The sequence below is a fragment of the Chrysemys picta genome, chromosome 11 (assembly GCF_011386835.1).
Source record: "Chrysemys picta bellii isolate R12L10 chromosome 11, ASM1138683v2, whole genome shotgun sequence".
In the NCBI taxonomy this organism is placed as follows: domain Eukaryota; kingdom Metazoa; phylum Chordata; order Testudines; family Emydidae; genus Chrysemys; species Chrysemys picta.
In genome coordinates, this window is record NC_088801.1 from 46,859,574 (window position 1) to 46,873,447 (window position 13,874).

A 13,874-nucleotide genomic window follows, 5' to 3' on the forward strand; every position below is an offset into this window, starting at 1 on the left:
GCCCACGCAGGCCGCATGTTGTGCAGACCTGCCTTAGACTATGGCTCCCAATATTGTCTGAAAACCGTATCTGTTAATGTGCTAAACATCCACTTAATAATTTCAAATGAAGCTGTGAACTGATTGCCAGGTAGTTACTTGGTAGATTTAATCCACAGAGATTTTCTGTTCTACCCAAAAGGCAGTGATTGTTCTGGTGGAAGGTGTCTGGACACCCAAAAGGAGCTTAGTATATTTCTTTAATACATATGAAGAGCCACTCTGCTAGGATATGAAGGCCGCCCCTCACACTTGGAGCTACTGAATAGAACAAAAACTCTGACCTGCAGAAGCCAGATGGCGAAGTAACTAGAATTTTAAGGTCCTAGTCTAGAATTGTAACTAGACTAAATCTAGGTTATGGCACATGTGAGTAAGATAAACACAAGCTATGTTAATTGTAATTTTTCTGGTTCTAGGAAAACTACTGTCCAGCCTTTAAATAAAGTTAGGGATTATCCAACAGCCACCTTATTGAGGGAGCATTAGGAAACTCCCCACACTCCTTTCTAAGGTAACGATCACTATGAATGGTTACCTAAAACAAGTAAATGGACACAAAGATTTGAGAAAAGGAACTTGAGTCCATTCAGCACTGTATTTAATCTCCATACAAGAATTACCCAGCAAGGGCTTTATGACAGGCCTCAGACCTGCAGAGTGAAGGGTGACACACACAGTGGATAACATTCACAGAAGGGCCTCTGATGGCTCCTCAAACACCGAGTGCAAAGGGTTTTTGCATACCACAGATAGCACTGGATTAAGTTGTACACACCAAGGTAATTTCTCCTAAGTAAGGTAATAAAATTAAGGTGGATACCTTTCTTGGTATTGGCATTGAAGAGATCAGACAGCCAATATTGTTAGGAGTTTTCTTTTCGTAAACCAATCCTTTACATGTAGTTTTTCTAGTATTACAGAGTCAGCATATAAAATTTGTTGAAGGAAAAATATTAGGATTAATAGCTAATGGGTGCCAGCATGGTGTTATTAGGATCAGATTTTGTCCAGTTTTTTCTCTCTCTCAAAACCTATGGAATCAAGTGAATGGGATATATCAGCTGACTCTCCCCAGTGGATGGAGAATAGATCACCGGTTGAATCACAGGGTTTTCTATTCCAATTGTAGAGCACAGAAAGAGATTCACAGTTAGATTGCTCTACTTGAAAGCAGACCTTCAAGGAACTTAACATTCAGTTTTTACTCTCATGGGAGAAGAGATTCACGGTGTAGCTAGACCACTTGAAGACTGAGAGAAGTTCCTGGATTGGCTACTAAAGAGAACTGGCGCTGTTCCCCCACAGTCCACCAGAATCATTTCTTTATCCAGGTCTCCCGCTGCCACCTTGCTTGTTTATATATGGCACTTTGTACAACTGGATTAGCGCTATCTGATTTAACACTAGTCACTTGAACTTCTCCATAGGATTGGAGTATTAGTAATTTTACAATGCAAGATAAGTTTAAAACTAATTTATATCTATATAATTTTCTGTTACATTGCTTCAACAAAAAGTATAAGCAGCTGGTTTACACAAACCAAGGCTAGTCAAAATTTTTCCATCTGAACTGTTTCCAAGATAAATTGGGGTTTTGACTAAATTTTTCATGAAAAGTGTCAGCTTTCTGCACAAAGTTTTAAGTTATCATCAAAAAGTTCCAGTTTTTGGCTAAAATGTCAGGTTTTAGTATTTCAATGAAAAGTTGAAATTTCCACTTTTCTGAACAGCCCTAATTCACGCATATACCCACAATGATTCCTGCACAGGTCATCTTACATTCAAATATATTTTCCTTGTTAATTCTGCATAAAGATTTAAAGTACCACACTAAATATTGTTAACCTACTTATCTATGAAGTCATCTGCACTCTTTTTAGGCATGTTATCTGCATGACGAAGAAGCCAAATAATTTCATCACGAGCAAAGGATAATGCCATAAATACAAAAAGTGCCTGGAAAAGAAAAAATATGAATTAGTTCCCAAAATAAACACCTTATATGTATAGATTTTACCTTTTTTAAAGTAGCATTTTTTCCAAGACATGTTAAAAATTAGCTTATTGTAAGAAGCTTGAAAGAAAATGTAATAGACTACATACCCATCAAAAATAACTACTGCAATTACCTTGGGACCTAACAAGCCTGGCTGATCAGACAGGACAGTAGCTAGTTCTTTTAGTGCAGACCGTAAAAACTTGCGTCTTTCTCTATGCATTGATCCACTGTATTAAAAAAACAAAGATTGAAATTCATTAATCATCAATATCTACTCTGAGTCACTATAAAAATGGGTTGGGGAAAGATTTTTATTTTTAAATTACGTGTCTTGGTCTTAATATTTACAGTTCATATTTCACCAACTTCAAAGAAAATTCAGTAATTAAAAGAACACAGGTCAGACTAAAAATTTCACCTCCATTACTAACACTTTAAATCACTAATAAGTTTAATAATCTACTCTTCACAACTCACTTTTTAATTTGTATTTCACTTAGGTTTCTAGCTAGTTACTTTGAGTTCTCATGCATTAGCTTAACAATGCTATATTGTGGAGATTTCAAAAAATGCTGGGGGAATGCATAAATTAAAAAAATTGTCCCTTGAAAATTTGAACATTTATTTTTGTTAAATAAACCTAAATTTGGGGTATAAACTACCTGACATGGTTTCCTTGATGATGTATTATTTATAAAGTCTTACACCCCCACTGAATTTTGTGCTTAATGGAAAAGTAGCAGGAAATTATTTTCAGGTATTTTGGGTCTAAAATGGAAAAAAAGTTGAGTTTTTAGAAGTCTAATTCGCCGTTAAAAGTCAAACCTGTAGATGGCTATTAGGGTAACCAGTGTACAGGTCTTAAGTATGATATGCTCCTATGTATCTGAATGGCCGTGGGGAACATCAAATTTTGGCAAACCCAAGGTTCAGATAAATGGAAGTGTTATTTTGAGGTAGATTTTAGCTGCAGACTGGGAGGCAGAAAAGGTCAAAGCACAGCTAGGAGTGGAAGGCTCAAAGAATCACTCGGGGTGCTGCTTTACTCAATTGGCTTCTGTTGTTGACCTTCTGGGCTATGAGCCAATGGCAGCACTCTGTCCCTCCCCCAACACGTACCCCACACCTGTTCTGTGACTGTCTGGTTCCTCAGGCTGCCTCTGACCATCTGTGGCTGGACATGGACCCACAGAGACCCCCATCCGCTCTGTTCTTAGGAGGGGTGCCCCTGGTTGTAGGGTTTCGTGGAGTATTCCTCAAAGAGGAGGAGGGTATAAAATAAGACCTATACATTACCTCTCCTTCTCTTTCTCTACTCACTGAAGCAAGACTGTTTGAAAGACAAAGAACCAACATTGAGCTGCGGGGGAGTGGTCCTAACTGGAAGGCTTTCCAGTTAGTATGGACTGCTGAAAGTTTTGGGTGAGAGAAATCCTTTTGCTTTCAATTATTATTTAGATTAGTAAAGTTTAGGAAATAGCCTGCGTGTTTATCTTTTGTAACCAATTCTGATTTTTATTCCTTTACTACTTATCACTTAAAATCTCTCTCTAGTTAATAAACGTCTTCAATTCTTTTATCTAAACCAGTGTGTTTTGATTTAAGGGTTTGGAGAATCTCTACTTGGGTTAAAAAGGCTGGTGCATAATCATTTCCTTTAATGAAATGATAGACTTTTAATGAGCTTATTCTGTTTGGGGGTAGAGGGGTCCTGAGCAGTGCAAGACACACATTCCTGGCGTGCAAGGCTGGGGTATTTGCGGATGTTGCCTTGTTCATGAGTAGCTGGGAGAACACTGATGTAACTCTGCTAGAAGTAACTTTCCAGGCTAAGGACTGTGTGTGCGAGCAGAGCCTTGAGAGGCTGCTTGTCACTAGCAAAGCAGTGTAAAAGGCACTCGGTGCTACAGTGGTTCAACAGGCCAAATTGTACCCTGGGGAATGTCACAGCAGTACCAGGGCAAATGCCTTACAGAAGTCTAAGTACATTACCTTATCAACCAAACTTGAAATCTCTTTTTAAAAAAATCAAGTTAGTTTGACAGGATATATTTTCTTTATGTCCAAGCTGACTGACATTTATTATATTACCCTCTTAATTATTTATTAATCAGCTCCTGTATCAGCCACTCCATTATCTTGCCTGGGATCAATGTCAGGCTGACAGGCATACAATTACAGAGGTCATCCCATTTACTCTTTTTAAATATTGTCACAATATTGCTTTCTTCTAGTCTTCTGAAACATCCCCAGTTCTCCAAGACTTAATGAAAATCAACATTAACAGTCCAGTGAGCTCCTCAGACAGCCTTTTTTTTAAAAAAGGCAACAACTACTACTCTTGGATGCAAGTTGCCTAGACCAGCTGATGCTACTTTAGAAGATGCTGTTTAACATTCTCCTAAGATACTAGTGAAATGGAAAGAGTTATATGATGAGACTACCTCCCCCCCAAATACAGAACAGAAATATTTAACATCTGTGTTTTTTGTAGTATTAGTAATAATTTTACCATTTCTATCTAGTAATGGACCAATACTATTGTATATTAGGAACAAAAATAATCCTAACTTTAAAAAACTCCTTTTTGTCCTTAACTCAACTGGTCACAGATTGCTCCTTGTGTCCCTTTGCTTCTCTTATCGATTTTCTAAGTTCTTACAGTCTGATTTATATTCATTACTATCAACTTCACCTTTCATCTGTGTGTGTGTCTCTCTCTCTCTCACACACACACGTTTTATAGCTGCCTTCATTTCTGCTCTAAACCACTTTTTTTAACCAATATGGCTTTCCTCCTGAATTCTGGCTTTTTGGACATCTACGAAAGTGTTCTTAAAAATTCTTAATTCCTTCAGGCAGAGCTATGCAGTGCAAACAGGTTGGGGTGCACTGGAGAGCCGGGGGAGGGGGTGAAGGATGATTGGGATACCAGAAGGTTATGATGCACTAGCTGAGTGGGAGGCTGGGGTGCACTGGCACAGATGGGGCACAGAGGGTTGAGGTGCACTGTTAATATGGGGGGGTGCAAAAGGTAGAGTGCAGTAGCAGAGCTGTGGAGTGCAGGAAGGTAGGGGTGCAATGACAGATGGAGGGTACAGGAAGATGGGGTACCCTGGCCAAGCTAGGGGGTGCTATACCTGTCTCCCAACACCCCAGTCTCTCTCACCTCCACTACCATCCAACCACATTTATTTGCCTCTCCATATGACCTCAACACCACTCTCCCCATATTCCCCCACACCTCTACCCTCCTAACACCTCTCTGCTCCCAGGAAGCATTCAGGTATAATATTTCCCCCAAATACTTTGCTTATATTCCACCCAAAACAAAACTGCCACCCACGACTCACAAATTACAGTGACTCGAAGCCAAATCCTTTTGTCTTAGGTGGGGGATTGTGATTAATTTATCTTTAGATGTGTTAACTAAAGGGTGAGATCACAGCCAAAAACAATAAGCTTAGTACGACAGGATAGCTCAGTATAAAGTTCCATTTAAATGCACTCATGATATAAAAAAATTCCAGTTAACATTGTTGTTGGTTTAAAGCTTTTTGCAAAAGTAAGCAGTACTCAAGTCTGAAAAATCACAGTATGCTGTGGTTTTATATAAGATACTTACGCATGTGATACAGCAGCTTCTTTGCACTCTCTTATGTCATTAATCCGTTTATTGTAGCTGCGAGAGAAATAACAGTGAAACGTCAACAAGTATTGGTAACAGCCTTAGCAAGAGCTAGGGCCCTATACTTTCTGTAGTTCCACAGCAAAGGGAATTTGCCTTTAGCAAACAGCCCAAGGATAAGGACTACCTTGCTCTGGTTAATGAGATGAGCCACTGGACAGTAACAGGAAACACCCATCCTTGATCGAGATCTCAGTTTCCTGTGTTTTTACATATTTTATATTTATATTTTTAGCCTTGATTTGACAGACCTTTAAAAATCATTAAAATGTATTGCGATGCTTCCTTCCTCACTGCGAAATACTGAATTTCAATATTTTAGTGGTTGATCTTACAAAAATTGTTGCAGATAGCTGTAGCTTTCAAATAAGTAAGATTCCTCTTCCTCTACCCCTTCCCCACACACCACCACCAGAATCTCTCCCATTTATTAATATGGATAGAGCACGGTGATCATGACCCTCTGACACCTTTTGAAACCCCACAGAATGCAGTTACATTAACTCTTGCTGCTTGACAGATCAGCTGCCAAATCATTTCTGAATTGACATGAAAATAAAGAAGGCAATACTCAGAATAAGAATCCTTCAGTTCATGCACTGAAAAGAATCAGTCTATGGTTTAAGCTAAGGCTATGGCTACACTACAGAGCTTACAGCAGCACCAATGCTAGTGCAGATGCTCTAAGCAAACGAGAGAGCTCTCCTGTGGACTTACTCCTATAAGCATCAGTAGCTATATCGTGGGCAGCTTTCCCATCACCGACATAGCACTGTCCACGCCAGCACCTAGGTCAGTGCAACATACATCACTAAGGGGGGTGGCATATTCACACTTCTGAGTAACATAGCTTATACCTGAGCATAGCGTAGCCTAAACGTTGCAAATACACCTCTACCCCGATATAACGCGACCCAGTATAACACGAATTCGGGTATAACGCGGTAAAGCAGCGCTCGGGGTGGGGGTGGGGCACTGCAGGCTCCAGCGGATCAAAGCAAGTTTGATATAACGCGGTTTCACCTATAACACGGCAAGATTTTTTGGCTCCCGAGGACAGTGTTATATCGGGGTAGAGATGTACTGAAAATCGGCATGCAGAACTTTCATCTAACAGGTAGATGCATAATTTTCTAACCAACTGTTCAAGCAATGGTACATTTAAACAAAATCCCTGGAACACACTTTGCAGTTTTGATCCAGCTCTCTAGAGAGATATGTACAAGGACTAAAAGCAATCAACAAACAAGTGCTCAATTTAGGAACTAAAGCACAGCTGGGGACGGGGGGACGGGGGGGGGGGAGGAAGAGGCTTGTTTTGTTTTTGCTTTTCTAATACCTCTGAAAGATGAGTACCTATGGCAAAAAACTTATGGAACAAATTATCAAATATCAAAAATATCAAAGTGTATATATAATATGTTTTCAATAAGTGCCAATTTTTTGTACAAAATATCTCTACATTTCATTGTATTCTCAGTACTATTAACATGATCTTAAGATACATGTAACATTCTAAACAATGAGGGATTAGAAAAATACATTCTGAAAAAAAGGAAAATGTTTCTATTTCAAGACCTTCCAACCATGTCCAAGTCATGAAAACTTACAAGTTCTGACATAAAAATGTGTTACTCTATTACCATAATGGTGATAATGAAAAGCCATGAGAATTTAACCTCCTACTTCCCCTCCAACAGTATTTCCATATTCTAAAACCATTAATCAAAGCTGTTATATAATTCTCATGCTGACACTGCACAGGGCTAGAATAACAATTTCTAACTCCATTATCAGCAGTGAAGACAGTTTGCTAACACAATACATTCATGAAAATACCATACCCTCTTATGTTCACAAACAAGTCTTCTGCAGCTTTGTGAATATGGAAAACTTCATCTCGAAATAGAGACAGGCAAGAACTGCTTTGAAGAGCGAGTTTCCAAAGGTTCAAAGCTGTAGCATCACTATTCAGGATTCCATGGCACAAAATAAACCCAACTTCAAAAGAAAATTCAAGAGGGATGTAAAAATATCACAGAGCAGAAATACAAAGACAACATGAGAACCTGAACTACTGAATGGACTACTGTGGCCAACTGCCAAACCAATGGTTTTTAATATACTGATTTCATGTACAGTTGTATATGTGACACGGTCTACCCAGTTGCCAGCTCAGGACAGGGCTGCAGGCTAATTCACGCATATGCTAAAAGAAATAAAAGGAGTGTCAAAAGGTATTGTAGTGTAATCAGGCCAATTCACTTGTGTAAATAGTTTAGTTCAAAAGAATGTTAATGGTATTGTCTTAACTTATCTATACCCTGTTGATTGCTATATGTGTACCCATGTAACTAATTAACCGTACATCAAAAGTGTGTGTTAGTGTTAAAATGAAAATGTACTTAATGTGTAAACTTCATGCAAACTAATGCAGGATTGTTGTTTGCTATTACTAACATTTCCATATCCCTGTAACTAAAATTACTCTTCAGAGAAACCTTGTGAAATGTTAATGAAGGACTTAATGGCTGTAACAGGAAACACTAATTCCAAAGCAAGGAGCCAGTCAGTGAGTAAAAACACTTGTGAGAGTGTTATCTGAGGAAAGAAAATACAAATACTGATTCAGAGGAATGATTCTTCATCTCTGGATTCTAACAGAGTAGAATATCTGGACAAGACGACAAAGATCCCCAGAGTTATTCTGGGTAACCCTAAAAGACTTTTGGGAAACTAGCAGATTACTACATCTTTGCTATCATTTTGGATTTACAAACTTTGTCTCATCTGTTAATGTATTTTGCCTGCTTTAAACTATCAATAACTCTTTTCTTTTCTTAGCTAATAAATCTTAAATTAGTTTACTAGAGAACTGGCTGCCAGCATTGTCTTTGATGTGGCATCCAGAGTACCAAACTGATCTGGGGTAAGTGATTGATCCTTTGGGATTGGAAGTAACCTGATGTGATGTGACCATTATTCACTAAGTCCAGTTTGTCTGGGTGGCAAGGTGAGCAGGAGAGCTTAAGGGGACTGTCTATGACTCCACGGTAAGACTGATATAGCGCTCAAGGAGTTCACATTTGTTGCTGGTTTGGCGAAATCTAATTATAAAATATACCACCAGTTTGGGGTATCAGGCCTGTTTTCTGACAGTCTGACCTGAGACTGGCACTCTCAGTTGTGAGCCACTCTAGATAGCGTGACAGTATATGCACCTTATTTTCTAGTACAGTAATGAATAACCAAAATGTCATTGGTATGAATTAATTAATGGCACTAAATTATCACTAATAAGCATAACTCAAAAACAAATACAGTCACAAAAAATCTGAAACTCAAAATTCAAATGTAATATATGCTATAAACTAATTTTTTAAATACAAACAAAAGCATGGTATATTGTATAAATAAAAGGATCTACAGGGTCTAGTCAAGCAACATTCTACAGAATACAACTGCTTTAATACAGCATTCTGAAAAGTTAACAGGCACTTTATAGAAGTAAAACAACTAAAAAGGCACAATCTCTTAAAGCTGTACTTACAAATAATCCATTTTTCCATTGCATCCAGAGAGAGGTATTCACATGGCATCTATTTGAAAGAATAATTTGTAATAAACTAATGATACATAGTAAAAAAAATTCTAATGAATACAATTCTAATGAACATAGCTTTTTACACAAAAGCAACAATTTAATAAGGTTTTTCCTCACAAAGCCTGTCAGGACATATTACCTTAATATCAAGAACAAAGAAGATTGCTTATGTTTACTAAATTGCTTTTGACTTAGCTGATACTTAAGCATCAATAGTCTTATATACTTTAGAAAGACTGAACTCTTTTCAGGTACAAAAAGCCTACTGAGTCTAAAATCAGTTTCTAATTCCTGGTAAGTGTGACATACACTTATTTATGTCTCCAGTCTCTTGAGCAAAATGATAAACAACTGTCAATTTTTTATAACCTCAAAAAACACATTACAACTTAGGAAATTAAATTTCCAGTGCACAAGGTAACGCGGAAAATTAAACAAAGCAATGCAGAACCTTTTATAATAATATCTAACTAATTTCTAAGTTAAGATTTTCAACTGTGACTAGTAACTTTGGGTGACTATTTTTGAGTGCCCAGCTTGACACCTAGAAGGGGGCTGGTTTTTTTTTTGTTTTTTTTGTTTTTTTGTTTTTTTGTTTTTTTTTTACACACACACCGTGCTAAATGTGTATCCAAAAACAGAGGCATCCAAAGTCATGGCTCACTTTTGAAAAAAATCTTGAGCCTGATGTCCTGTCTGTTTCCCTATCAACACCCTAAATACTATATAAAATTCTATCTCCTGCCCTCCCCACCCAATAAAATCCACACTATTTTTCTTCAAAGGATAATTACCAAGAACTGGGGATAGAGGTATGTGTTAAGACAAAGGATGTCTTACAATTAAATAGGTAATTAATTCCATTCTGCACTGCAGGTGTAAATACTCAAGTGTTACCAAAGTGATTATTGGTTCAAAAATGGCCCAGAAAAACTGAATTCTAGACAGTGAATTAAACAGTTAAATCCAATAATATGTAATCCTATATCAAATATATATACACAATTAAATTATTTCACAGAAAAACTCATTTAATACTACTGTATTACTCAAGGTAATGTAAAATGTCATACTGTGTCTGACTGTGCAGGATTAAGCATTGTACTCGGGGCACTGATGAGGCTCAATAGTTGTGCATTCCTCCACTGGTCAGCTGACAGATTTCTTCGGGGATAGACCATCTGGAGTGAAATTAGAGCATCTGAAAGGGACTAGGAAGTAACAAAAACAATGTTTAGTTAGAAGAACTCTGCAAGACCAAATGCTTTGTTTAATTTAGCAAATATCCAAGATATGTACTTCATTTTATGTCTTCTTGTACAATAATAATATCTAGACACAGTTGTTAGAAACTATTCTACTTCATTAGCACAGTATTCTGTTCTAATATCAGTCAGCCAAATAGTTGCTATTTTCAGCAGCTCGACCAGCTAATGACAATAGCAACCACCCCAAAATAGTTGCTATTTTCAGCAGCTTAAATAGCTAATGACCAACACTGGCATTCAAGATACTGGTTTTTTTTTAATAATGGAAAACTAAAAAACTGTTTTAAAAATACAAGAACTAGGATAGATGACATTAAAATAAAATGAAAAGACAAGGGCAGATTTTTATTTTGTATATACACACACCGTATATACTCGATCATAAGCCCATTCGTTTATAAGCCGACCCCCCCCCCCCCGATGGATAAGTAAAAATGGAAATTTTTTATGATCCGTTCATTAGCCGACCCTATTATTCAGGGATCAACAAACTTTGACTCTTGGGCCAACAGGATAAGCCACTGGCGGGCCAAGATGGTTTGTTTACCTCGAGCGCTCGCAGGCACAGAGGTAAACCTAAGTAAACAAAGTGTCCCAGCACACCAGGTGCTTACCCTGACGGGCCGGGACAGCAACTGGCGGGGAAATTTTTTTTGGGGGGGGCAGGGGGGAGGGGAGGGGAATCTGGGGGTCCGGGGAGTAACCCCTGTGACCACCTCCCACATGACCCCCCTAGCCCAGGACCCCCACATTCTTCCCATCCCATCCCTTCCCATCTTATCTGGGGAGAGTCAGGGGAGAATGTGTCTGGCCTTTGCTGGAGCTGCTCCAGCAGGCTGGGCAGCGTGGCCGCAGCATGCTCCGGTGGGCCAGGCCGGGTGGCCACAGCCTACTCTGGGGGGCGGGACCGAGCGGCATGGCTGCAACCTGCCCGCCCCAGAGCTGCAGCTGCTCCGGCAGGCTGGGAGGAGAGCAGCGTGGCCCGAAGCGGAGAGACTCTGTCCCCGTCTCGTCCTCTCTGGCTCTGCTGGCTGTGCTACCTTTCCTTGCCCCCTCTGTTGGGAGCAGGCCTGTGTCCCACCTCTCCCTCTCTATACCCGTTCATAAGCCGACTCCCTTCTTTAGTGCTTCCCTTTTTTACTAAAAAAATTCAGCTTATGAATGAGTATATACATTAATCCATGAGTGAACAAAAATGAAATTGGACGCATCAAGTTGTTCATTAGCTCACCTACGCAGCCAGTTACACTTGTCCTGACAGCTAATTCTCCCCCATAGATTAAGGTCACTTTTTCCATCTCTTCTAAAAATTAATTATAAATTCTATAAAGCTGGGTCTTACTGTGAAGATGTCTGAAGGCAGCACATAGGGGTATTAAACCTGAATGGGGCCTCTAGGCTACCATACTACAAATGAACAGTAAGTTGTATATCTATTACATAGTCAAAAAGCATAACCAGTTTTGGTTTAGTTTTTCCTTCTGGGAGGTAGAGGGGTGGTTTGGCAAAATTTATAAATTGTCTCTCTCTCTCTCTGTTCATATATCTGCTAAATCAACAATTTAATTCCGTAGAGATTTTTTTTTTTAATATACTCTTATAACCTGTACATTTGCTTTCACAAATATGCTTCTTTCAACCAGCAATGACTATGAACCTGTGAAAAGTATTCAAATATACCTTGCTGTGAGGTACAAATTCCTCCATCATCTTCTTTAAAGGATTCTCATAATCCACAATCATCTGTCCAAGACGTGGATATTCTCTATCACTAAAAAACACAACAAATTTACCCCACTGTAGACAAAATCATGTAAAAAAATACTATTTTTTTAAAAATACACAATGGATTTTTACCTTGCTCCATGTGTCATTTCATGAGCATAATTGTACAATCCAATGATCGCCTTCCTTTCCTCAATTCGAGACAGCAGTATCATTAGTGTTGTATAGGTTATAATCAAATCTAGGTAGTTCTTTGTTAAATCAAAGTTTACAGTCTAGAGATAAAGTACAAATGGTTACAGGGTTTTTTCCCATTCTGAAGACCTTCAGTAGCAAAAATATTAACATACATACATATACATATATATATATATATATACACACACATTGGTGAAAAAACCTAAATCATACTCAAGTATTATTAGCAATTAATTTTTTATGCCAAAATTGTAGGTCTTATTTTTCTTGAACACTTATGCACAAGCTTAATTCAAGCAATTAAATCAGTGGGACAACTCAAAATGCTTGAAGATAAGCATATACATCTTTGCAGCATCAGGGTGCTAGTGAATACCTGTTAAATGCTGTGTAAGGAATGAAAAAACCTAGAAAATAATTTTGCTCTGAAATTACAAATCAATCAAAATGTGAATGTGTTTTGTCTATAAACTTTATTGCATTTTAGAAGATGGCCTGCAAAGGACAAAAATTGGGCTTCTACTACCATTTTGATTCTTAATGACATATAAAGATCTCCTGAAGGGGTTCATCCGTGCTTCTTTGTTACACTATATATCCAAGTTTGCCAGTCCTAAAAGACTAATGACTATCGAACCAGTGAAATGACAACATTCTAAATGTCAAGAATGAAAGCCAAAATTAAGAACAGCCATACTGGGTCAGACCAACGGTCCATCTAGCCCATATCCTGTCTTCTGACAGCAATGAGTGCCAGAAGCTTCAGAGGGAATGAACAGAACACGCAATTTCACCTGACCCATCCCCCGTTGTCCAGTCCCAGCTTCTGACAGCTGGTGGTTTAGGGACACCCAGAGTATGGGTGTGGGTCCCTGATTTATCAGCCATCAATGGACCTATCCTCCATTAACTTCTCGTTCTTTTTTTAACCCAGTTATAATTTGGGAATTCACAACATGCCGTGGCAATGAGTTCCACAGGCTGACTTGTGCATTGTGTGAAGACGTACTTCCTCATGTTTGTTTTAAACCTGCTGCCTATTAATTTTATCAGGTGACTCCTAGTTCTTGTGTTATGTGAAGGGGTAAAATAACACTTCCCTATTCACTTTCTCCATACCATTCATGATTTTATAGGCCTTTATCATGTCCCCCCCCTTAGTTGTCTCTTTTCCAAGCTGAACAGTCCCACTCTTTTTAATCCTTCCATACCCCTAATAATTTTTGCTGGCCTTTTCTGTACCTTTTCCAATTGTAATATATCTTTTTTGAGATGTGGCAACCAGAACGGCGCGCAGTATTCAAGATGTGGGCGTACCATGGATTGATATAGTGACATTATGATATTTTT

General features: G+C 38.5%; 1 protein-coding gene across 7 annotated transcripts in view; it reads right to left on the bottom strand.

Annotated features, from left to right (window-relative positions):
• The window catches only part of NCKAP1 (NCK associated protein 1), a 119,281-nt gene that overhangs the window by 60,789 nt on the left and 44,618 nt on the right, over positions 1-13,874 (bottom strand). For all 7 annotated transcript variants that reach the window (XR_010591602.1, XM_008178293.4, XM_005306541.5 and 4 more), the window contains 8 exons: positions 12,459-12,601; positions 12,282-12,372; positions 10,407-10,544; positions 9,280-9,328; positions 7,574-7,730; positions 5,667-5,723; positions 2,172-2,268; positions 1,892-1,998 (listed from right to left, as the gene is read on the bottom strand). Coding sequence is in view for 6 of the 7 variants with exons in the window: in XM_008178293.4 (XP_008176515.1) it covers positions 1,892-1,998; positions 2,172-2,268; positions 5,667-5,723; positions 7,574-7,730; positions 9,280-9,328; positions 10,407-10,544; positions 12,282-12,372; positions 12,459-12,601 (839 nt within the window). In the remaining variant the exon portion in view is untranslated. The remainder of the gene's footprint in view (positions 1-1,891; positions 1,999-2,171; positions 2,269-5,666; positions 5,724-7,573; positions 7,731-9,279; positions 9,329-10,406; positions 10,545-12,281; positions 12,373-12,458; positions 12,602-13,874) is intronic.